The 27,118-nt window shown below is 35.0% G+C and overlaps 1 protein-coding gene across 2 annotated transcripts in view; it reads left to right on the top strand.

Annotated features, from left to right (window-relative positions):
* Positions 1–3,459: 3,459 nt before the first annotated feature.
* The window catches only part of ar (androgen receptor), a 44,664-nt gene continuing 21,005 nt past the window's right edge, over positions 3,460–27,118 (top strand). The window contains exons 1-3 of one of the 2 annotated variants that reach the window (XM_059351912.1): positions 3,460–4,634; positions 15,529–15,680; positions 17,845–17,964. In XM_059351912.1, the coding sequence (XP_059207895.1) occupies positions 3,613–4,634; positions 15,529–15,680; positions 17,845–17,964 (1,294 nt within the window). In that variant the 5' untranslated portion in view covers positions 3,460–3,612. The remainder of the gene's footprint in view (positions 4,635–15,528; positions 15,681–17,844; positions 17,965–27,118) is intronic. The other variant, XM_059351913.1, reaches the window with a different exon arrangement.

Below are 27,118 nucleotides of genomic sequence, written 5' to 3'. Positions count from 1 at the left end.
ATGGTTTAGCAGTTTTTCATTGTAAAATCTACAGACTTTTTTTTACAGTGTATGAATATCCAAATACAGGTCACAAAACTTTCAGAACACCAAAATCAAACAAATCGATTGAGGCCGCGGTGCACCAGAAACTCCTGTGTTTTTAGAGGTTAAAATTTTTGTCAAAGGAGTCTGGTGGCTTTGGAGAGAGTTTAGATAACCATCAGTCCTCTGCACATTATATTTAACAGCAAGGTAAAGGGCTGAAAATATTCTAAATGTAGTCTGCACTTAAACTGATATTGATTTTGTTGTTGTTTATATGACCAAGATATATTTTGCTGCACACACACAACATTGCTGCCAAAGATGCAGTCTACTGTAAGGAATACTACGGTGGCCGACAAGGGTCAAACGGACGGCAACGGCCCAATACGTCTCAGTTTGAGAAAACAGCTTCAAGTACAGAAACGATGCAAAATCACAAACTCAAACACAAGTCTAAACGAGGTACAAAACGAGGAACGTGGTGCAAATTAAAAAATGTGCTGCAAAAAACAAAGACAAATGCATCATCATCGTCAAACGCGCTGCAAATGGAGAAACGATCTGCAAACCGAGAAACGATCTGCAAACAATACAGCGGGAACGGTAATGTGACTTTTACTTGATTTTATATATATGTATATATGTGTTTATATATGTTTGCATGTAGGTTAGCCTGCTTGACATAAAACACCCGTTTTAATAATACATTAAAAAGCCCTCTTATCACAGTCTCCCATACCATACAACGCTGCACATTACGTGTTACAGTATGCTTGTTAATGACAGCAGTTAACTTGTAAGCAGTCATAGATTATCTCCATTGTGTGTCAAGAGGTAGTGAAGAGTATTAATACTCACCTCAATAACGTTAGTTAGGCATATAAACACATATATACATATATATAAAATCAAGTAAAAGTCACATTACCGTTCCCGCTGTATTGTTTGCAGATCGTTTCTCCATTTGCAGCGCGTTTGATGATGATGATGCATTTGTCTTTGTTTTTTGCAGCACATTTTTTAATTTGCACCACGTTCCTCGTTTTGTACCTCGTTTAGACTTGTGTTTGAGTTTGTGATTTTGCATCGTTTCTGTACAAGAAGCTGTTTTCTCAAACTGAGACGTATTGGGCCGTTGCCGTCCGTTTGACCCTTGTCGGCCACCGTAGAATTCACCCTGACCTCAAACAACCCAAAAATCTAAAACATTCTCCTCTTGACTCAGATTTGTTGCGAGCACAAAGAAACTTTTCTCCTCTTGGCAGATGAATGGAACAACCAACCACACAGTGAAGCTCTGGGGAAACTACTGGGGAAATAAAAGGCTTATGAGTTAAGACTCACTTAAGAGTGAGTGATTGTCACATTAGACACATTGGACATTATGCTTTAACTCCAGACCGACTTCGTTAGTCAATAGCTTGTTTGACAGTTTGATCTTTCTGGCTTTTTATTTATTGCCTCTTACGGTTTTAGTCTTGCTTTTAACCCTTTATCAGGCAAAGAACTATATTTGGTAACTTAAGTAGCAGATTTAAGTGATTTAAAGTGGCAAATCTGCACGAAAAAAGGTGCAGATTTACGAGAAAAAAGTGGGAAAAAAGCTACTTTTTTCTCACAGATTCACCACTTAAAATCTCATAAATCTGTGCATTTTTCTCGTAGATTGGCCACTTTAATCTCGTAAACTTTTTTCTCAAAATATTATTTTTCATATGTTTTTTTTACACATTCTGGCAGTATGTAATATCCTCCAATATTCTCTAGGGTTGAAATTTGGAATTTGCAAGTATTTCAATGGGCTAATATTGAAACTACAAAGTACAAAGTATTATTAAACAAAGTTTAATCTTTCTGGCTTTTTATTTATTGTCTCTTACGGTTTGAGTCTTGCTTTTAACCCTTTATCAGGCAAAGAACTATATTTGGTAGCTTCAGGTAATATTTTGAGAAAAAAAGTTGCAAATTTACTCGATTAAAGTGGCAAATCTACAAGAAAAAAAGTAGCAGATTTAAGTGATTTAAAGTGGCAAATCTGCACAAAAAAAGTGCAGATTTACGAGAAAAAAGTGGGGGAAAAGCTACTTTTTTCTCGCAGATTCACCACTTAAAATCTCATAAATCTGTGCATTTTTTCTCGTAGATTGGCCACTTTTTTCTCAAAATATTATTTTCATGTTTTTTTTTACACATTCTAGCAGTATGTAATATCCTCCAATATTCTCTAGGGTTGAAATTTGGAATTTGCAAGTATTTCAATGAGTGCCCTATTAAGGGTGAATAGAGCTTTATTTATTGGTATATCTGTCTAATTATTTTACTTTTTTAGTATATGTTTTAATAATAATGATTAGTGTTATAATAAATGTTATTATTATTATTATTATTATTATTATTATTATTAATAGTTTTATCCGTTTAAGTGTTAGTTTTCTATTGTTTGAGATAATTTATATAATTTAATCTGGTGTTTCCTCACTGTAAACTGATGAGAACTGAGAGTTAAGGTAGCTTTCCTCAGTTCCTTTTATTACCACTACTGGTTATGAAGTCACTCATTGTTGGTTTGTGAGGTGTGTGTGTGTGTGTGTGTGTGTGTGTGTGTGTGTGTGTGTGTGTGTGTGTACTGAATTCGCTGGACTGGACTCGAGTCAATATTCCATCAATGTTGCCGGTGATTTTTTTCTCCCAAGAAGTAAAAAACAAACCCTTTACCCTTTTTACACAATAAAAATGATGTTGATTGATTGATTTATTGATTGATTGATTGATAAAGCACAAACCTCACACTTAAAGTGTGTGGTGGCAACTGCAACCTTTTTGCTCCTCTTGACTTCCTCTCAATAACTCATCTGTAAAACATCTGTGACCATCAGTCAGCAAATGTGTTGTACGTTACTGAAACTATTTTGAAAAAATGCCAGTTGGAAACTAAATCTTAGCTTCTTCCAGATGTGGTGACTTGTCAAAATGTCCTTTTGACCTATTTAGTCCTACTGGCGGTGAGTGTGGTCTGTGGTGAGTGGTGATGGCAGCCATATCTTGCCAGGTGTAATAGCTGAATAGCTCACCACTGACTTGGAAATGAAACCTGGAGCAGTGTGGGAACACCTCTGGAAAATGATTAACGTTGACAGTCATTATTCTATTTATCTGCCAAGGGGAAAAAACAGCAGTGACTGAAGTGTATGTGCTGAAATAGGAAATATGCCATGACAGACATAACATCTGAAACTGTTAAATTGTACAGATGAACTGAACGCCCTTTAGTGGGGGAAGAAGTGCTGTTTGACGGATCCAAAATTCTTCTTCTGATTTCAATCTTCATCAAACACAAGTTGAGCGTCTCTGACTCTGAGGATCTCAGTTTAGGAGGAGTTTGTGACTCTTGTAGCTCCCCTAGGACCTTTATCCAAAAAAAAAAAAAAAAACCACAACGTGAGAGCTGCACAGACCTTTGTCGTGCAAAGTTCACTCTCTTGGCAGGGTAAACACTTTTTGGGTAATCAGCCAAGCAGACCGACAGTTATCTCAGAGCAAAAAATTGGCACAAGGGGGGAGAACATAAAGACGGGCGCTTCCAACATGGCGCTAAAAACTGAAGAAAGTCGCGTGTATTTCACCAAAAACTCAACAGGAAGCGGCGTCGGCTGGCTGAAAGAGCCAGACCATGCAGGCTCAAACAATTACAGCTCCGGACTTATTCCGCAAGCGTGTGACATGGAAAACCAGTGGTGTCAGACAGCTGCTGCTCCTCAGGAGGAGTTGTTAAACGCTGACTGCCGTGTGGGCGACAGTCGCTCCTTTTCTGCCTGCGCCACAATCTCAGAAACAGCCAGGGAGCTCTGCAAAGCGGTGTCCGTGTCCCTGGGACTGGCCACGGAGAGCCCCGACACCGGCGACATGGACGCTGCTGCGCTCCAGCCGCCATGCGCAACTGACCCAATGCAAGGAGAGTATTTTTTCGGAGCTCAGGGTGCAGCACTGGACCGGGACGAGGGACCCCTGCAACTGGTGGAGATGTTCAAAAGTTCCGAGAGCGCCGCGCGTCTGCAGCACCTCACCTCCACTCGGACATCTGCGGACGAGCAGAACTTCCCGCTGTGCGAGGCTGATGACATAACCTCAGAGGAGATAGATCATCTGGACACAGCGCGTGCAGCCCCTTGCCCTTACGCCCTATCCGCGCCAGGCAACTTGGCACACTTCTGTCAGACGGCGACGGAGCGACCGTGCCGAATCTACAAGCCCCCCGAGGACCATGCGAGGCACTTCGGGGAAGTCATGGAGAGCAAGTTCGGCGCTTATCAGCCGGAACAATACAGCGTCAAAGTGAAATGTGAGGACGCGGAGCCCTCCGGGGCGTTGTGGGGCAGTAATTACACCTTTAATGACAAGTACAACACCCAGTGCTGGGGCTCGAGGCAGTGCATGAACGCGCACAGCTCCGGGGCCGACACAGCCTTCATATGTAATCCTTATGAACGGAGCGCCGTGCGTCCGGAGCAGTGGTACCCGGCCGGGATGCTGAGGACGCCGTATCCCAACTCCAACTACGTGAAGACGGAAGTCGGTGAATGGCTGGATGTCGCATACAATGACACCAGGTAAATAATCATAATAATTACAATTATTTTTAAGAAATTATATTTAAAAATGCACTGATTTTGTTTGATAAAGAAGCTAAAATAATGTTTAGGGAGCAGAGAAGTGTGACTTTTGCTCTGGTTTTTAGAAAAGTATTGGAACAAAATGTACACTGACCCTAATCTAAATAAGCCTCAGTTTGACTATAATCTGACCCCAGACAGGAGAGTCAAAAACATGCACCATTGTCATATTATCCAAATTTCATCACAGATATAGATGCACTCAGTCTGCTTTTTTTCTCAGGAACAAATACATTTATTCTACACTTATTTTTTCTGTTAGAAACCAAATGTCAAAGTCAAAAATCACATTTTCTACTGCACAGACAAGAAACACTTTGCAACTTTACTGAATTTATTTGGCTGCTTCACATCTTTCACATTTTAGATGCATGTGCAGAATTTAAAAATTCAAATATTACCAACAGCAGCCCCTTTTAAATCCAGTTAATTTCCTCTATAATATGCCTTTATGTAAACACTGAAAAAACAAATAAGATATTTATGATCCATAAAGTTTTTTTAAATTTCTCATCATATGCCTTTTAACATGTTTGGCCTCTTTTTTCAAACATAAAAGAACATTGTGTGTGCAGTGATTCAATAGAGTAAGAATCAAGAAACTTTAGTTCTTTAATCCAACTTTTTCTGAATGCACCAAGTGAAAGATAATGTGGATAACTGAAATGTGGTGCTTGTTTTCTAATACACAAATAAAGGCATCTTTGTCTTGTTTTGTTGGGTTGATATAATAAATGTCAGATTTGACTTCAAAGACACAGAATAACAGCAAAGTCATGTTTGACCTCAGCTGTGTGTTTACAGTTCTGGAACAAATTCAGGTGTTTCTTGGTTGTTTTTAGGAATGTTTCCAAAGCTTCCACATATGTTTTTAATTTTTAACTGTTATCACATATACAGTATTTGTATTGTCTAGTGTCCAGGAATATAAAAGACACAGAGTGGATATGCTGATTGACCCAGACTGAGGTCTGACATCATCACGTCTGTGATTTCACTATTAGACCTCACTAATAACTGTGTATGTTACTACCTGGGATATATGAATATCTGTTGACCAATAATCAATGAAGCTTCAGTATGATTCAGGTTGTGTGATTATCATTTGTTTGCCTAATTTCATTTTTTTGGCTGAGAACACTTAAATGAGCTCAGCACCAAATGTTTAACAAATAACCAAAAAAAAAATCACCATTTATTGTAGAGAGAAACTGTAAAAACAGGCATTGTAAAGATTTTAACTTCCTCCTTAATAAAACAAAAACAAATGATAAGATCCTGTTAAAAACATTAAATTCTGCTCTTCAGCGGCACTGTGAAGCCATGATTGATTCTGCTGAGACGAACGGTCACATGACAAATATTCACTGAAAATCTGTTTACACAGAGCAGAGAGGAGAGGACAGGAGAGGCTGGAAATATGCAAATAGTTCAATATGTATAGCATGTGGAGACTGATGACACTTGGAAAAGTGTTGTATATATAATTATAATTTAAAAGAGAATTTACCAGAGAATTTTTTCTAACCTTTCTTAAGAAAACTTTTTAATTTTTTTTATTTATGTCATTAAAACTGCGTTATTCTGCACAAAAGGAATTCTGGAGTTCTTTAACTTTCTAGCCACGATTGTGCTGATTCCTTAGGGCTGCAGGACTTCAATATTTCATATATTGCAGTGAAATACAAGGCTACAGAGAGTAAACAGAGCAAAAACCCACATTGAAACGGCTTGGGGTTCAGAAGGTTAAATGTGCGGACAGTGAAAACATCTTAAAAATCCCAAACAAGAAGCTGCTTCTATCTCTGCAGAGAAACCTGTGTAAGCAGCAGCAACCTTTCTTTTAACCTAAATATGCTTTGTGTCATTGCAAAAGGCACATGCAGGTTTTATTTTTGTGGTCATTTCCGTTTTATGAATGTTTGGGTTGCGGGCTGCGATTGTAAACATAATCGAGGGAGCCGATTGATCATTGACAGAGGTCCTGAGCCACATAGAGTCATAGTTTGTGAGTTTTATTTGGTTTTCAGTCTCATTAAGCAGGATCTCACCCATTGTGCAACACACTGGAGCACAGAGAGATCCAGGTTTTGTCTTGCTTGGCCCCTCAGGTCCTCCTGCATGTTTAAAGAGGCAGGTTTACTGAATTATCTGGACTTTGTTACTGAATAATATCAAAAGCAGCTCTTTGATTCGGTCTGCTCCAAATTTGAGTTTGACTCAGAGAAGTTATCCAGTAAGTCAGTAATGTTTGTTTACATATTTGTCGCTGAATTAAATTATAACATTGTGTTTCGTTGCCCAAGTTTCCTATTGAGACTGTCTTTTAAATGTGGAGTCTGCACTCAAAAAAATAACTTGTTCCCAGAACAAAATAAAATTATGGAAATAATTTCCACCTGAATAAAATGCTTTTATTTAGCGAGAAACCGTTTTGTTGAGTGAACAAAATGTAAATATGTCGGGTCAACATGATGTATTTGCGTTACTGTTACTTAATGACCAGGGCTCAGTACAACTAGATTTGTAAGGGTAATTGTAACATTTGGGCCATTTAAACATGTATGACATTATTAAGAGTTACTTTATTTAATAGGGTAGTTACAACTACTTTTTAAAATAGTGAAGTACATGAATTAATTGTGCTGAGCCAACAAAACAGTTTTAAGATTACCTTTATCATATGAAAATGAACATAATAGTAATTATTCAGGAAATAAATATTATATTCAGCAATTGAATTAGGTTGTTTTAACAGAAAGTATTCTAGTCAATTTTAAAGTGTTGCATTTTATGCTAAAACTACATGTTTTAAAACTGTTCAACCACAAAACATCATTTTATTTAGTAGAAACTGTTGTTTTTAGGGTAAAATACCGGCAGCTGTGGTCGCCAGAACTTTACCGTAATAAATTCGGTGCAACTTTTTCTAATATTACGGTAAAATGATATTAGCACTGTTGATTTCACATTTAAGATTGCCATTTTATTCCATATTTTACCGTGAAAAATAAAACGTTTTTCCATCAAAAGAAACGCTGTTTGTCATATGGCAGATATGATTGACAAGAAAATATTTTATAAATGCTGCATAGATTAAAGATTTTACCATTAAATATTACAGTATATTTCTGTTAGAGATATGGTGTTTCGTACATTTAACAGTGTGAAAATGTATTTTTACAAAAAATACATGCTAAAAATTACTGTGATGGCTTGTAAATATGTTAGCATATTTTTATATTCACTGTGCCAGTGTATTTTACAGTGAAGTAATGTATTTTCCCCCCCAAAAAAAGGAAAAAATAGTGTTTTGGCTGATATATACATTTATGGTGTTTCATTGTTACTAAAACTGAATTTTGAATCTGAATTTGAACCCATTTATCATTTTATGGTCTTTTACTGTCATGGTTTAACAGTTTTTCACCGTAAAATCTACAGACATTTTTAACAGTGTACATGTTAGACTAAGGAGAAGGTAACAGACACCCAGTTTGCTTTTTTTGAGTGTGCATCTCTGGAGAAATATTGTGAACTCTGGACTAAAACGATCACAGTGCTGCTTCTCTCTTGATCCGTCTGGATAATGTTGTGTGTCTCGGTCAAAGTCACTTTGTTTCATTCTCAGTTTCAGAGTCATGAGTCAGGGCTGTGAACTGTGTGAGCACCAGATGTTTTTTTTTATTCTGAATTGGATTTGAAGTATATTGGATTAAAATAAACAACTTTATATTGGATTAGCTCTTTAATTGACTGCAACACAGTTCATCACTGTACGATGGCTGCAGCACTTTTGGAGGTGAATGCTAAAAAACGAGCATGCTTCAAAGTGCAAATTTGCCTGATGTTGTAAATGTAAATGTTGTAATAAGACAACAACCATGTGCACGTAGGCAGCTCCATTTTAAAATGACTTTCTTTGTGGCCGAGTGAGCAGAAACAGTGATAATCATCTAGTGATTGTATCTGAACGTCCTGCATGAAGAATCGAGGCTGCAGCGTTATGACTGCCTGTTATAAATCATTTTTATTTTATTAAATCAATCCTGGCATACTGTTTTATTATTGATTTTAGTTGTATTCTATTGCAGTCTCTTCAGTCTTTGTAGCTTTATTTGCTGAATATATAAAGTATGTGTATGTATCTCTTGCGCACAAACAGTAAAATAAACACTATTCTGCTGCTCATCTTTATAGTTAGAAAAGTAAGAAAACATTACATTTATTTTTCATGTACAATGTAAATAAAATAAAAAAGTGTCACACAAAATTGTTCAGTAGCAGTATAATGTAATAGAAAGTATTTTCTGATTAGAGTCAGCAACTATATGTGTTTCTGCTGAGTATTAAATATTTTCTTGTAGCAATATCCCCCTGGGAACAATCTAATCTAATCTAATCTAATCTAATTTAAAATCATTAAGTGAGTAATAAGTAATATGTTTATTCAAACCTGACAAATATTAAAAAGATGACAGAATAATTAGTATTTCATTCAATATTTTTTTTAAATAATAATCTAACCTCACAAGCAGATAAGAAGAATTGTAAAGTCTCCCCCCGGGCTCTGACAGAGAATCAGATATTGCCTTGAAAAGGTGTAATAAAGTGATAAAATCTGTATTTAACATAGTGAGACACCGTCTGTCTGTGAAACTTCACTCTGGATCTTTTCATCCCTGCTGCAAGCGTCTAAATCCAGGAACTTCCTGGTCTGGTTAGTCTCAGATTCTCTACGTATAAATGCTGCACGTGCCAAACTGTTCTCTTGTTTTATAATGTTTTTAAAAAGATGTGCAATATATTGTGTGTGTGTGTGTGTGTGTGTGTGTGTGTGTGCGTGCATAGTGAGGACCACAACACCTTTTTAACCAACAGAGTGAGGACATTTTTGCAAAGTGAGGACATTTCTGCCGGTCCTCATTTCTTCAGGACTTTTTTGAGATTTCAGACTTTGTTTTAAGGGTTAAAGGTTACATGATCATGATAATTAACTGAAACTGTATTGTGTGGTTACAAAACTAACTAATATTACAGTAAAAATGTCCTTAATTTCTGTCTTTGTCAACTTTTTTCATAAATAATGAAGATGGATAAGACAAAGGAAATGAAGGCAAAATTTACTGTGACCTCTTTTAATCTCCCACCCAACAAATACCCAATTACTAAAAACTAAAAATAATAAAAACTAAGCTAAAACTAAAGCATTTAAAAAAAAAAAATTACTAAACTAAAACTAGCAAACTCACTCTTAAAACGAATTAAAACTAACTGAATTTGAAAACAAAAAAATCACAACTATATTAAACCTAAAACTAATGAAAAATCCCAAAACTAATATAATCTTGCTAGGGAATTCACTGTTCCAATGAGGGCCTCACAAAGATAGAAGAACAAGAATGTGTGTGTGTGCGCGCGTGTGTGTGTGTGTGTGTGTGTGTGTGTGTGTGTGTGTGTGTGTGTGTGTGTGTGTATAGCATAAGCTCATAAAGAGGTGCACTGTAAAAAAAACAACTGTTGTTTTTACGGTAAAAAACCAGCAGCTGTGGTTGCCAGAACTTTACCGTAATAAATACGGTGCAACTTTTTCTAACATTACGGTAAAATTATATTAGCACTTTTGATTTCACGTTTAAGATTTTACTCCATTTTACTCCATATCTTTCCATAAAAAAATAAAAAGATTTTCCATCGAAAAAAAACTTTGTTATATATTTCTGTTAGAGATATGGTGTTTAGTACATTTAACAGTGAGAAAAAGTATTTTTACAAAAAAATAAATGCAAAAATTACAGTGATGTTTGTATATATATTACAGCATTTTTTGGTTACAAACACGGTGCCAATGTATTTTACAGTAGAGTAAAAGTGTTAAAAAAGTGTTAAAAAAAACACTGTTTTGGCTGATATATATACATTTACATTGTTTTTTATTGTTACTGAAATTGAATTAACAAATTTATCATTTTACGGTCTTTTACTGTCATGGTTTAACAGTTTTTCACCATAAAATCTACAGACATTTTTTACAGTGTGTACTGAATTTGCTGGACTGGACTCAATATTCCATCAATTTATTTCTCCCAAGAAGTAAAAAACAAACCCTTTAAACGTTTTTACACAATAAAAACATGTCACTCTGCTTCCTGTCAGGCTTGATCCAAGACAGATTCAGAAATTCTTGGGTTTTTTTTAGCGATTGCTTTTACCATTAAAAGTTTCAGTCATGTCTAACAATCCTGCGAGCTTGTTGTGACGTGTGTCAGCTTCAAGCCCAGCGAGAAGCTGCAGCAAGAAGTTGTTAAAAATAAAACTGGACATGTTAAGACGTGCACATTAATGGATAATAGGGAGCAAAGTTTCAGTCAGGTGTGAGCATGAAAAAAAGACAGGGCTCTCAGCGTACACTGTAAAAGGGTTTTCTACTGTAAATTTCAATATCAGCAAAAACTAATTTAGACTGAATATTCTCGTTATTTTTAAGGTAATTGTGTCATTCATTCACACATCATGGCAAATCTCCATTAACTTTACATGAAAATGTTATATTTTTACAGCAAAACTGTGCGTTTCCTACAGTTCATGAAAGTAAAAATTGTGCTATTCCTTGATTTACGGTAATTAAAAGTGCCTACTACGGTGATACACAATTTTTAATTTTACGCCCCATTCCTGATGCAATTTGACAGTGTTTTACTGTAGTTTCTACAAACATTTTTTACAGTGTACATTACGTGCAAAAATATCCAGTCTGAAGTGTGTTTTGTATCCGTTGCATTGGAGATTAGTAGCAGTTGCCTTTGTTGCTCTGTGCCCTCACAGCGTTGCCATGCAGATCTTGACATGCATATTTTATTATTGTTATTGTAGATGGATCCCAGACCATGTAAAAACTCTGTGTCACTATAATTTATGACAGCTCTAAACTCTAACACTGGACTAAAGTCTGAGGAAGTCTGATTACAGGTTTCAGTGGCAGCTGTGGTTGCCAGAACGTTACCGTAATAAATACGGTGCAACTTTTTTCTAATATTACGGTAAAAAGATATTGACACTGTTGATTTCACGTTTAAGATTGCATTTATTCCATTTTTTACCGTATAAATAAAAGGTTTTTCCATCAAAAGATTTGACGTATAATTGACAAGAAAATACTTTATAAATGCCGCATAAATTAAAGATTTTACCATTAAATATTACAGTATATTTCTGTTAGCGATATGGTGTTTAGTACATTTAACAGTGAGAAAAAGTATTTTTACAAAAAATAAATGCAAAAATTACAGTGATGCTTTTTGTTACAAACACGGTGCCAATGTATTTTACAGTAATAGAGTAATGTTTTTGTTTTTTTTAATTTAAAACCTGTAAAAATACTGTTCTGGCTGATATATATACATTTACAGTATTTAATTGTTACTAAAATTGAATTAACCCATTTATCATTTTACGGTCTTTTACTGTCATGGTTTAATAGTTTCTCACCGTAAAATCTACAGACATTTTTTACAGTGTAAATGTAAGACCTCCATTATTTTATAAGAATTGAACTTGATTGATTTTAATTTTATAACACCACTTTCCCCCATACCTGTGAACTGTTTTGTCCTAAAATCAATAGGACACGTTGAGCTTCATCCTTGTCTCTTTTATGGCAAACCTTGATCCAATCCAATCCAATCCACTTTATTTATATAGCACAATTTTAGCAAACACAAGGTTTCCAAAGTGCTGCACAAACAATAAATACATAACACAATACAAAGAGATGTAGTAAACAACAGATCAGTAAGATGCAATAAGATCAAATAAATTAAAAATGGGATAAAAATAAATAGAATAAAATGTAAAATGTACTGCCTGCACAAAATAAAATATGCATGAATACAATAAAAACAAAAAAATCATAAAATCAACATAAAATCAACACTCTACGTGGTGTTAAAAGCCAGCGAGAAGAGGTGGGTTTTAACCCTATAAAGCCAAGTGCATCATATTAGATACAGTTATTTTTGAGACCTCTACATCATCAAAAACCTGATGTATACATGTGTTGAAGATAAACAAACTGAGCAACAAATTGCACAAAAATACCAGATGTAGCAAAAGTGATATGCAGGTTCCACGAGTGGATCAGTCATTGCTGCATTAAAAAACTTCATATCTGCAGATGTATGATGTTGTGTTATATGGAAAAAATATGTATTTTGCATGGTTGAGGAAAAAGGAAAAGTCAAAGTCTTAATAGGTTAAAAATGTTAGGGTTTATATGTTTTTGTTAGTTCGAGAAAAACAAACTGTGAGCAACAAAATGCACAAAAAGACCTGATGTATCAAATATGATACAAATTAGAATTCATATATGCAATTTATTTATTTCTTAAAATTCGTCAGCAGGTTAATAAGCACTCAGTTTTTACAAAAAAATGAATTTTCTGGCAATTATTTCATGGTTCAGGCTTTATAGGGTTAAAAATTGGATAAAAATAAATAGAATAAAATGTAAAATGTACTGCCCGCACACAATAAAATATGCATGAATACAATAAAAACAAAAAAATCATAAAATCAACATAAAATCAACACTCTACGTGGTGTTAAAAGCCAGCGAGAAGAGGTGGGTTTTAAGAAGAGATTTAACCCTATAAAGCCTGAACCATGAAATAATTGCCAGAAAATTCAATTTTTGTAAAAACTGAGTGCTTATTAACCTGCTGACGAGTTTTAAGAAATAAATAAATTGCATATATGAATTCTAATTTGTATCATATTTGATACATCAGGTCTTTTTGTGCATTTTGTTGCTCACAGTTTGTTTTTCTCGAACTAACAAAAACATATAAACCCTAACATTTTTAACCTATTAAGACTTTGACTTTTCCTTTTTCCTCAACCATGCAAAATACATATTTTTTCCATATAACACAACATCATACATCTGCTGATATGAAGTTTTTTAATGCAGCAATGACTGATCCATTCGTGGAACCTGCATATCATTTTTGCTACATCTGGTATTTTTGTGCAATTTGTTGCTCAGTTTGTTTATCTTCAACACATGTATACATCAGGTTTTTGATGATGTAGAGGTCTCAAAAATAACTGTATCTAATATGATACACTTGGCTTTATAGGGTTAAAATGAGACAGTGATATCTGAGGCTGCATGTCACGGAGGAAACGTTATGTCTGAATCTTTTCCAATCTCTCCGTGTTCAAGGCTGAAGCCTGGCGCCCATCGTACCACCCCCACCAGCCCTCCCACCCCCACCACCACCACCTTGACTGTGGTGTTGCTGCTGAAATCTTTCCCACAGCGTCCTCAGTCATCACACACTCTGTCCTCCTTAAATCGCACACTGAGAGGTCGCAGCACGGCTCTTAGGGAGTGAACACTTACTTGCTCTGCCATTACAGTTTGGACAGTTTTTAACAAGTAAAAAAGCAATTACTGTATGGACTTTCTGTAGTATATGAGCTCAAGGTCAGGCTTTATTTTTTGGCCTAAAATGGGCTTTTAGTTTTACAGGATACACTCAAAAAAATGATTCAAGCCCTTCTTAGATGTGACACGTTAATGTATTGTTTATCCAATGAAAATATATCAATTAAAATCAAATCAAAAGTAGTTTAAGAACCTAAAATGTATTCATTGACTCCCCTGTCCTTCCCTTCAACCCAAAAAGAATGACTTTCAGTTTTCCAATTCTATGTTTTTAGGTTGAACGAACACAATTTCTTTATTTTAGCTCCCCTCGACATAAATGAGTCAATTTAAATACAATACATACATGTTTTTAATTTGAGTTCGACCAAATGTAAAAAAAAAGTGAGCTACATTAACTCAAATACATTATATTGCATCGATGCACTTGTTTTGAGTTTGGGCTGCATATATTTGTTGGATGGAAATTCTGCCCATAATTTAATTGAGTTCATCCAATGAGTTATTTTTTTGAGTGTATTAAAGCCAGAATACAAACAAATGCCAAAACAGAATGAGATAATTAAACAGAGTGCTGATATATCCAACCTGGGGAACATCAATAACGGCTTCTAATAAGAAAAATAAAAAGATAAGGATGTTATACAAATATAGATACACTTAAGTGTTGCACTGTTATGTATTATGATACTGTATTGCTTCTCAAAAACTCAATCTTACCTTTTTAACTAATAGTTTGTGGCCAACAGGTTGCACAAAAAGTATTTATATGATGCTGGATGTTACAGTGATGAATGCAAATGATGATCTGATGCATTAAAAAATAACTGGTAACACTTTACAATAACCATCATTTATAAATGGTAAATATATAGTTTATTAATGTAAGTTAATAATTACTTTACCATTAACAAACAATTAAATGCTAATTATTAATGTTTATTAACGGTTTATAGTTGCTCTCATAACATTAAACACTATTTTAAGCATTTGTTAATAATTTCCAAATGATTTATATAGCTTTAAGAAAATGGTTGTAAAGCATCTATAAAGATAAATATGTATATGTATAAATATGTCTATAATATAAATATGTAGACTTTATTGTAGTACTTTGTAAATGGTTTATTTGGTTTATTAACCATCTATAAACATAACTTAGATGGTTATTGTAAAGTGTTATCAAATAACTTTCTATAACCTATATTCTTTCCATGATGTGTTCTTTATATTTATTTAAAAATCACACCACCGTGCTTACAGTATCCCAATATATTGCGTTATATTAAATCATAACCCCTGTATCTAGAACATATTGTCTCACCAGATCCTTTTATTGTGTAGTTGGTTTATAGACGTCCTGTTTCATATGTTTGTCTGCAGGTTTGAGGCGGGCAGAGAGCACATGTTCCCCATGGAGTTCTTCTTCCCGCCCCAGAGAACCTGCTTGATCTGTTCAGACGAGGCGTCTGGCTGCCATTACGGCGCTCTCACCTGTGGCAGCTGCAAAGTTTTCTTCAAAAGAGCTGCAGAAGGTAAATTCTCAGGGGTCACTCTGAGTTTTTCTATTTTGGTGATTATTTTCTCTTAAAGGAACACTCCACCGTTTTTTCATATTAAAACATGTTATTCGGGTAAGTAAGACGAGTTGATACAGACCTCTTGCGTCTCAATGCGTGCACTCAATCGCCACTTGGCTAGCACTTAGCTTAGCCCAGTTCATTCATTAGGATCCAAACAAATCATCCAAAATTATCCAAAAAGGATAACTACCATATTTTCCGGACTATAAGTCGCTCCGGAGTACAAGTCGCACCAGCCATAAAATGCATAATAAAGAAGGAAAAAACATATATAAGTCGCACTGGAGTATAAGTCGCATTTTTGGGGGAAATTTATTTGATAAAATCCAACACCAAGAACAGACATGTCATCTTGAAAGGCAATTTAAAATAAAAATAGAATAGAGGCAACAGCAGGCTGAATAATTGTACGGTATGCTTACGTTACATGACACAACTGAGAACGTGCCTGGTATGTTAACATAACATATTAAGAGTTATTCAGATAACTATAGCATAAATAACATGCTAAGAAGTTTACCAAACCATCCGTGTCACTCCAAATAACTAAAATCCAATGAAATCTTCATCCTCGGTGTCACTTTTAAACAACTCCGCTAACTCCGGAGGTAGAAGATGCGGCGCTTCTTCTTCTACGTCGCTTACGTCAGACTCATCCTCATACTCGGCCTAGAGCGCCCTCTGGCGGTTTAGTGTGAAAATAACATGTGAAATGATATACCGGTAATAATGTGTTAATAATTTCACACATAAGTCGCTCCAGAGTATAAGTCGCACCCCCGGCCAAACTATGAAAAAAATTGCGACTTATAGTCCGGAAAATACGGTATAATGTATGGCGGAATAGCACTTGGGAGCACTTCGACTCGGCGCAGTAATATCAACACTCCTGAAAAATCTTCTCCCCTCAGGAGTGATGATATTACTGCGCCGAGTCGAAGTGCCCCCAAGTGCTATTCCGCCATACATTATAGTTCTCCTTTTTATCCGCTTAGAAAAGCGCCACGTTTTATTTTGTGTCGCCATACTTGGTCGTTTAACTACTCGTGTAGCTGTATTTAAATAGGGAAAACGTGGAGGAGTTTGGTCGCTTCTAACTGTCCATCTGTTTGGATCCTAATGAATGAACTGGGCTAAGCTAAGTGCTAGCCAAGTGGCGCCGCGCGCCAGGGCGATTGAGTGCACGCATTGAGACGCAAGAGGTCTGTATCAACTCGTCTTACTTACCCGAATAACATGTTTTAATATGAAAAAACGGTGGAGTGTTCCTTTAACAAATTGTTAATGTAAGTCTACCTTTAAAAACCTCCTGAAGACCTTCAGCTCTTCAGAGAGCATCTTCTCTCCTAGACCAGCTGTTCTCAACCTTGGGGTCGGGACCCCAATTGGGGTCGCGAGATGATTTCTGGGGGTCGCCAAATCATTTTGGAAGTCAGCTCTGTCTCCACTGTGTTAAAGTGTTCATGTGTTAATGTGTTTTAGTCTTTTTTGTCACTTAATGTCTTTTTCTTTTGGTCATTTTGTGTCTTTTTTTGATCAATTTGTGACTTTTTTGGTCATTTTATTTTATTTTTTTGGTAATTTTGTGTCTTTTTTTGGGCCTTTTGTGTCTTTTCTGGTAATTTTGTGTCTTTTTTGTGTCATTTTGTGTCTTTTCTGGTCATTTTGTGTCTTTTTTGGTCATTTAGTGTCTTTTTTGATCATTTTGTGGTCAATTTGTGTCTTTTTTTGGTCATTTTGTGTCTTTTCTGGTCATTTTGTGTCTTTTTTGGTCATTTTTGTGTCTTTTTTGATCATTTTGTGGTCAATTTGTGTCTTTTTTTGGTCATTTTGTTTCTTTTTTGGGTGATCTGAACTGTGCGTGTGAGATTGTGTTCAGTGAGCGGGGGTCGCGGACAACATGCATGTTAAATTGGGGGTCGCGACTCAAAAAGGTTGAGAACTACTGTCCTAGACCACATGATAAGTCTACTCCTCAAAGAATTGTCACTAGCACTAATAGCTCTTACTGCACTATACCTTGATTGTTTGCTTTTACTCTTCCTGTAAGTCGCTTTTTGATAAAAGCGTCTGCTGAATGATTAAATGTAAGTGTCCTCTGAATTCTCTGTCCAAGCAGGCAAACAGAAATACCTGTGTGCAAGCAAGAACGACTGCACCATCGATAAGCTGAGAAGGAAGAACTGTCCATCTTGTCGGCTGAGGAAGTGTTTTGAAGTTGGAATGACTCTCGGAGGTAGGATGCATTTAAATCTGCTTTTGAAAGAAATGCAGACGATTGTTTTATTTTTCAGTTTGTCGTAGCGTTGTACACTACCGGTCAAAAGTTTTAGAACACCCCAATTTTTCCTTTTTTTTATTGAAATTCAAGCAGTTCAAGTCAAATGAACAGCTTGAAAGGGTCCAAAGGTAAGTGGTGAACTGCCAGAGGTAAATAAAAAAAGGTAAGCTTAACCAAAACTGAAAAATAATTTACATTTCAGAATTATACAAGTAGGCCTTTTTCAGGGAACAAGAAATGGGTTAACAACTTAACTCTATGGAGTCTTGGGCTATTTTGTCCATTTTTGAATTCTTTTCATGTCTTTGTAAGTCATTTTGTGTCTTTTTTTGCTCATTTTGTGTCTTTTTTTAGTCATTTTGTGTCTTTTGGTGTCTTTTTTTTGTCATTTTGTGTCTTTTTTTGGTCATTTTGTGTCTTTTTTTAGTCCTTTAGTCCAACATAAAATGTGATTTTGAATCTTTTTTTTTACTTTCAAAACACTATCATGCTCAATAAAGAATTTTAAATGTTGCAAATGTGCATTCATTTCAGAGTACACTGAGACATTAAACTGCATCATTTTCAATTAAATTCTGGAAAAGTTGGTGTGTTCTAAAACTTTTGACCAGTAGTGTATGTTTTTCATAATTTTCTTGGACAGAAGTGCACAAAAAAATCAGAGGAAAGACAAAAAATCTCCTGGATTATGTATATCTGTGCAGTATGGACTATAATAAACTCTGTGCACTACAACCTGCATGACACAAACACAGTACAGAGAAAGTTAAGTCCTAAAAGTAATGGTTTCCCAAGACCAAGTACTTGATTCTCTCTGCAGTGCACATCTTAGCTGGCTCTCCTCAATTGCAGCATCATCACAATAGGGGATGTTACTGATAATCAAGCCCCTGACTGAGCCGCCATGCAATTTAGACCTATTCCATTCACTTCTCCTTACTGTCACCCAGACCTGTTCGTCATATTAGGCTGTAAAGATTGACATGTAGTGGACTAATTTTAGTCCTGTGTTCAATTTTCACTCTCTTCCATTTTCTCATTCTGTTAACGGTGAAAATTGTACTGGAAGCACAAAGCTGACATGAGACATGTGAATTAAAGCGGCAGACATGCTGGTAATTTTTGCCACCAGTCACTGACAAACCCATGGAGGGAAAATGTGATCTAATGCTGCGATTGTAGGTAAAAAGGCACACCTTTTCTAGTTGTGGCTGAGAAGAGCCTCCATTCACTTATCATCCTGGACATGTAATTCACTCGCAGCGTTTCACAGGAAAATTTATGACAATCATTTTTTAGAAGTGGAGGCGGAAAAATTATACATTTGGCCTTATTATCCCAGAGGGTTTTTACTTAAAATACTTGCAGTCATAACATACTGAAAAAGCCAGCTTTAAAGTGAGACTAATTGGATTTTGAAAAGTATCTGCAGTTGTATTAATTAAATTATTAAGTTTGTAACATTAAGATTTGATTTTTTGTTTCACTCCTCATACACTGTAAAAAAAAATCTGTTTAATTTGCCAGAACTTCACCGTAAAAATTACAGTGAGTGGATTTTGTATTCTAAATTTAAATGTAAATATCAGCAAAAACTCTAATTTAGACTGAGTATTCCTGTTATTTTTAGGGTAATTGTGTCATTCATTCACACATCATGGTATTTCTCCATAAATTTTGCATGAAAATGTTATATTTTTACAGTGTTTCTTCCACTTTATGGCAGAAAAAAAGTAAAAGTTTTGTGCTATTCTTTGATTTGATTTTGATTAATTAAAAGTGTCTAATATGGTGGTATCCAATTTTTTATTTTACGCCCTATTTCTGATGTATTTGGCAGTGTTTTACTGTTATTTCTACAAAGATTTTTAACAGTGTAGTTTGGAATATTGTGCTTGTTGAGTTTGGCATCTGTTCAGAATTGAAAAGCATAGATATGAGAAATTGGTTTCGTTTTGATAATTTAAATTCCATATTATTCCTGGAATGTTAATTACTTCCACAAATAGATGCCAAACAGGGAGCGACTGTTGCCAAACGATGATCTCTTCTGCAGCGACCCGAGGGAAGCTCGCTGCACAACCACAAACACATCGCACAGATCTGATCAAACAGTTTTTTTTAAACTAAAACTCAACCCCTGACCGTCATGAGGCTTCTCTAACGCAGTAGTTCTCAAGCTTTTTGAGTCGTGACCCCCAATTTAACATGCATGTTGTCCGTGACCCCCGCTCACTGAACACAATCTCACACGTACAGTTCAGATCACCCAAAAAAGAAACAAAATGACCAAAAAAAGGAAACAAAATGACCAAAAAAGACACAAATTGACCACAAAATGATCAAAAAAAGACACAAAATGACCAAAAAAAGACACAAAATGACCAAAAAAGACACAAAATGACCAAAAAAAAAAGACATTAAGTGACCAAAAAGACTAAAATACATGAACACTTTAACACAGTGGAGACAGAGCTGACTTCCAAAATGATTTGGCGACCCCCAGAAATCATCTCGCGACACACAATCTCACACGCACAGTTCAGATCACTCAAAAAAGAAACAAAATGACCAAAAAAAGGAAACAAAATGACCAAAAAAGACACAAATTGACCACAAAATGATAAAAAACGACAAAAATGACACAAAGTGACCAAAAAAAAGACACAAAATGACAAAAAAAGACACAAAATGACCAAAAAAAGACACAAAACGACCAAAAAAAGACACAAAATGACAAAAAAAGACACGAAATGACCAGAAAAGACACAAAATTACCAAAAAAAGGAAACAAAATGACCAAAAAAGACACAGATTGACCACAAAATGATCAAAAAAAGACACAAAATGACACAAAGTGACCAAAAAAAGACACAAAATGACAAAAAAAGACACAAAATGACCAAAAAAAGACACAAAATGACCAAAAAAGACACAAAATGACCAGAAAAGACACAAAATGACCAAAAAAGACACAAAATGACCAAAAAAAGGAAACAAAATGACCAAAAAAGACACAAAATGACCAAAAAAAGACACAAAATGACCAAAAAAAAGACATTAAGTGACCAAAAAGACTAAAATACATGAACACTTTAACACAGTGGAGACAGAGCTGACTTCCAAAATGATTTGGCGACCCCCAGAAATCATCTCGCGACCCCAATTGGGGTCCCGACCCAAAGGTTGAGAATAGCTTCTCTAACGTGAAGTGTACACTTCAACACATATGAGACGTGTGCCCAAAAGCACTTCAGCTTCCATTTCAACACCAGTGAGTGGGTGTTTGCTCAATCATTAACTAACACAAGCTACCATTGTCCTCCAACTTCTTAATGGAAAAAAAGTCAGTGCAGTGATCTGTGACTGCCTTTATTCCACTGTCAGTTTAAATCTATTACTCATTGAAAAACACATCCTATCGTTCAGTAACACAGTCTGCAGCACAGCAGTCGTGTTTATTACAACATGATGTATTTATGTGATTCATAAATCTCTTTATGCATGGTTATGATCATGCCACAAGGCTTATACTGCATTTTTGGACTCTCTGAGCAGACAGTTCTACCACATTTTAGTTTGTTTATTGTAGGGCAAGCCTACCAGATTTTTGTTTTGACATTAACGTTTCATTTTTAGTTGATTTAAAGGTCCTTTTGTTCTGGGGGATGCCAAAGCATTTCTAAACCCTGCAGCCTGTTTTATCTGCCCTGCAGACACTTCTGCCTGCTCGTAAATTCAAAAGAATGACTCAATACTAAAGTCTCTGAGAATCACTGAACTCTGAGCTCTGCGGCTGCACTTTGCATTACAGTTCAGCAGCAGGGAAAAGTCATTAACTTAACTAAAAGAACCATTATCAGATGAGAAAATAGAAAAAATTGTATTTGAAACCCTAGTTAAATGTTCTCATTCTGCATAAAAAGGGTCCCTATTAGTGTTTTATTATTGAATAAGATGTATTTGGTTTGATATTACTGCTACATTTATGGGTAACACTTTACAATAACCAACTAAATAATGTTTATAGATGGTTTATAAACCAATTATTAACATTAACAAAGTGCTATACATATTTAATCTTAAAAAAACAATTTCTTCAAGTGATATGAATCATTTCAAAAACCATTAATATACTTAATATGGTGTTAAAAATGTTAAAATGAGTGCAACTAAAACTATTAATAAACTATTAATTACAATTCAATTGTTTGTTAATGGTAAAGTGACTATAAACGTACATTAATATACCATCTATTTGCCATTTATAAATGATGTAGTTAGTTAAACATTAATAAATTATGTATTTACAATTCTAAATGGCCTATATATGGTTTATAAATGATGATTAAACATTAACAAACTATCTGTTTACCATTTATAAATGATGGTTATTGTAAAGTGTTACCCATTTATGTATATGTTGCTTTAGATCAGGGGTGTCAAACTCAAATACACAATGGGCCAAAATTTAAAACTTGAATAAAATCGCGGGCCAACATTGAACAAATAAACCTTTTAATATATACCAAACATGTTTTGCTTTAACATTAAATATGGAACCAGCAACGCTTATAAACATACAATATATAACTAAATAGTGCAGACATGCAAAATCAAATTTCAAATAAAAAACACATCAATGTCGTTAATTTATTAAATAAAAATTAAATAAAAAGCCTCTTTTCTATTTGCATCCTTCTGATTTAAATATCAGAATAAACTTTTTCAACAGGTTAAAAAATTCTGCCTTTCTTTTCTCCATTTTTGGGAAGGGGTTGCTAGGAGACAGCTCTAGCTTGAGGTTGCTATGACGACTGATTGACGCGCCAAAACAACAGCAGGGCATTGTGGGATTTGTAGTATTAGCGGTAAATGCGCCGTATAATACCGGCGGGTCAGCTTTTATAGTAATAAGTAATAAGATAATAATTTGGTATTATCTTGCGGGCCAAATAAAATTACACTGCGGGCCAAATTTGGCCCGCGGGCCAGAGTTTGACACCCCTGCTTTAGATGTTTAACATATTGCTGCTGGGTAGTTTTAAACCTGTAAGATCACATGTTTGTAATCTTACTGTCGTGTGAGACGTGTTTCTCTAAATAAAAAGTCTGGTAAAAAAACTTTTCTTAAAAAATAGGCAATTTTTCTCAACACATAAAGGAACACTTCATCCTTCAGTTTATCACAAAATTTGTTTTTTTTTGTTAGTTTTTTTGCAGGAAAGGAACGGTATGATTTTGAAATTTTACGTTTGCCAGAACTGGACCTCTTCACGATTTATTTCTTAAGAAATGACTAAAATTATTGTTTGATCACCAAACTAGCTTCATTCATGCTTATCTGAATAGAATATCTGTTTTTTTTTTTTTGGTCTATTAACAGGCTTTCAATAAATAGTTGGTGTGATGTAAAAGTAAAACGTTGTATCAAAAATGTTTGATAAGACTTTATTCATCCCGCAGTGGGGAAATTAAGTCACCAGCAGCTCAAGATACAGACATATAGATATAAAAACAGAATAAAGAATAAAAAATAAGACATATCCATCCATCCATACATAGAGAAAAATATGGTAACACTTTACAATAACCATCTAAGTGATGTTTATAGATGGTTTATAAACCAATTATTATTAACCATTTACAAAATTCTATACATATTTAATCTTTAAATGTTTTCAAGCAATTTCTTAAAGGCATAAGAATAATTTTGAAATCATTTGCATACTTAATATGGTGTTAAAAATGTTATAACGAGTGTAAAGCTATTAATAAACTAATAATTATGTTTGTTTATGGTAAAGTAATCTATTTGGCATTTATAAATTATAGTTCAACATTATTACATTTTCTATTCACCATTCTAAATGGCCTATATACGGTTTATAAATGATGATTAAACATTAATAAACTACCTGTTTACCATTTATAAATGATGGTTATTGTAAAGTGTTACCAAAAATATATCTTAGCATGTTAAATGGGTTGTTGTATGTAGTAATATGAACATCAATGAATACATATATTTACATATACATATATATATATATATATATATATATATATATATGCAGAGGATATACATAGTATAGTATAAGGGGGTGAAAAAACATGTAGAATTGGGTTATGAATTAATAACTAGTAAATAATTCTAAGTTTCTTCTATTGTGAATAATTAAGGGGATGCTGCCAAAAGTCTACTACATATATCATAAAATAAATAAGGGCTGAAAAGAAAGTATGAGCTGTTAATGGTTGGTGTTAAGTTGAACAAAGTATAACCATAATTATGAGTTAATGGCTCTGGATTTTCATAAATATCTATCAAGTTAAGTAACAAGCAGTTTTGCATTTTTCAGACAAACTACAATTTGTGATTCCAAGCAAATATTCTGGCCTTTGATATTTAGTTTGATGTGATAATTAAACATTTCTAGCATTTGCAGACCTGCTTCAGGTTGTTTCATAAAAACTGGCCTTATTCAGAGTATTATTACCATTAATATAGCCATAACATTAAGAAGAAAAGCAGGAAAAATGACAGGAGACTTTGTGAAAGGTTTTATCAGACATTTTTTACTTCTCTCGGTCTTTGAGTCAGACACTCTGCTCACTCATGCCTCAACTTACATTGCTGAGCTAATGATGTAATGACATCTACAACTTGGAAACCAAAGTGAGACTAAAGTGGGATCTGCAAAGGCGCACATTACAAAAAGACATTTCAAGAGGAGGAGAAAGTGCTACACTGACCCTTCATGGTTTCTTTTTTGGTGCAATCAAGTCGTACCTGGCACCCTGAAAAGATTAAGCTGAAGACAGTGATTACGATAGTGATGAGACGGGTAATGATAAAGAGAGAAGCGGACCAAAAATGTGAATATATTGAGGAGAAAATGTCCAATAAATTATACACTATCTGCATAAGGCTGAGCAGCACGCTGAGCTGTGGCGTCAGTATCAGAGACTGTTTCCAGCTAAAACTGACCTCCGGTGAATAAGCTGCAGACTCTCACTCAAACCAAACTGCACATGGTTTGAGTGGTTTGATATTACTGCTACATTTATGTATATGTTGCTTTAGATCAGGGATTCCCAAAGTGTGGTGCGTGGACCCCTGGGGGTGCGTGAGCTGCTGCTAGGGGGTGCGCGAGATGAAAAATGTAATGGCGGTCTGATAATGACACAATTACATTTCATTTTTGCATCTGTTTTGGTCATTTTTGCATCTATTTTGGTCATTTTTGCATCTATTTTTTGGTTGTTTGGTAATTTTTACATGTATTTTTGGTCAATTTGTGTCTATTTTGATAATTTTGTGTCATCTTTGGTCATTTTTGCATCTATTTTTGGTTGTTTTTGATCTTATAATGAAGCGTAGAAGAAGTTAGCTTTTTGTTCTTGTATCATTTTTCCAGCCTGTGTTATGATGACGGGGTTGTGTTCACTCCACGCTCATTTAAATTTGCTGCAATTTTTGTTCAACGCAATATTTTTGTTCAATATTATAACATTTTCCCAACTGATCTGCTTTCTGCCTCTGATCCTGAGCCTGTCATCATCCTCCACCTTTAATATGGCTATAAAAACTCTTATTGCATTTTGTTTTTTGAAGGTGTGGGGGATTGGGGGGGGGGTCAACCCGGTTGGGACATAGAAGGGGGTGCACGGCTGAAAAAGTTTGGGAACTGCTGCTTTAGATGTTTAACATATTGCTGCTGGGTAGTTTTAAACCTGTAAGATCACATGTTTGTAGTCTTACTGTCGTGTAAGACGTGTTTCTCTAAATAAAAAGTCTAGTAAAAAAAAATGTTCTTAAAAAATAGGCAAATTTTCTCAACACATAAAGGAACACTTCATCCTTCAGTTTATCACAAACGTTTTTTTTTTTTGTTTTGTTTTTTTTTTACAGGAAAGGAACGGTATGATAGGTTTATAAAATTTGAAGTTTGCCAGAACCGGACCTCTTCAGTATTTATTTCTTAAGAAATTACTAAAATTATTGTTTGATCATCAAACTAGCTTCATTCATGCTTATCTGAATAGAATATCTGTTTTTTTATTTTGGTCTATTAACAGGCTTTCAATAAATAGTTGGTGTGATGTAAAAGTAAAACGTTGTATCAAAAATGTTTGATAAGACTTTATTCATCCCGCAGTGGGGAAATTAAGTCACCAGCAGCTCAAGATACAGACATATAGATATAAAAACAGAATAAAGAATAAAAAATAAGACATATCCATCCATCCATAGAGAAAAATATATTTTGTAATACCTGTAAGATCACATGTTTGTAGTCTTACTGTCGTGTGAGACGTGTTTCTCTAAATAAAAAGTCTGGTAAAAAAAACTTTTCTTAAAAAGTAGGCAAATTTAATGATAAAGAGAGAAGGGGACCAAAAATGTGAATATATTGAGGAGAAAATGTCCAATAAATTATACATGTGCAGTTTGGTTTGAGTGAGAGTCTGCAGCTTATTCACCGGAGGTCAGTTTTAGCTGGAAACAGTCTCTGATTCTGACGCCACAGCTCAGCGTGCTGCTCAGCCAGATAGTTCACAACATCTTCACTATTTAATTGTTTCTCTGAATGCAATCGGAGTGTAGCTAAAACCTTGAATCCAGCGTGTGGATGTCAACCTCCTGTTTATATTGGCTTCATCTCAAGCATTGGGGATCTTAAGGTTAGCTCAACCCAACCTATTTACTCTGTGCTCTGCAAAGATTAGATGTCTGCCTGTGTCACAATTGAGAATCCCAGAGAGGAATTTTTAATTAACCATTTTTATTTGAAATGTTTGTTATCGGATCAGACATGTAAATGTGAGACTTGCCAATTATCTGTCTTATATAACCTGCAATTGTCTTTCAACCCCTGCTGCTTTTGAGAGAGACTTAAGTCGTGTCTATAACTGGCAATTCAATATTTATCCAACTGAACTGGGAAGCCAGGCTGCAGATTTAATGAGACGTTCTCCACACAAGCTGCAAGAGACAATTGCATTAAAATTAAGAGTTACTTTTTTCAGTCAGGCAACATTGATATAATTGTTTAAAGAAATAAAATGTTGCCTCATATGTTGAGCGTCTTTGTTTTTACTGACC

The sequence above is a fragment of the Centropristis striata genome, chromosome 15 (genome assembly GCF_030273125.1).
Source record: "Centropristis striata isolate RG_2023a ecotype Rhode Island chromosome 15, C.striata_1.0, whole genome shotgun sequence".
Lineage (NCBI taxonomy): Eukaryota > Metazoa > Chordata > Actinopteri > Perciformes > Serranidae > Centropristis > Centropristis striata.
Note: the sequence above shows the minus strand (reverse complement) of the source record. Positions and strands in the feature narration are given on the sequence as shown.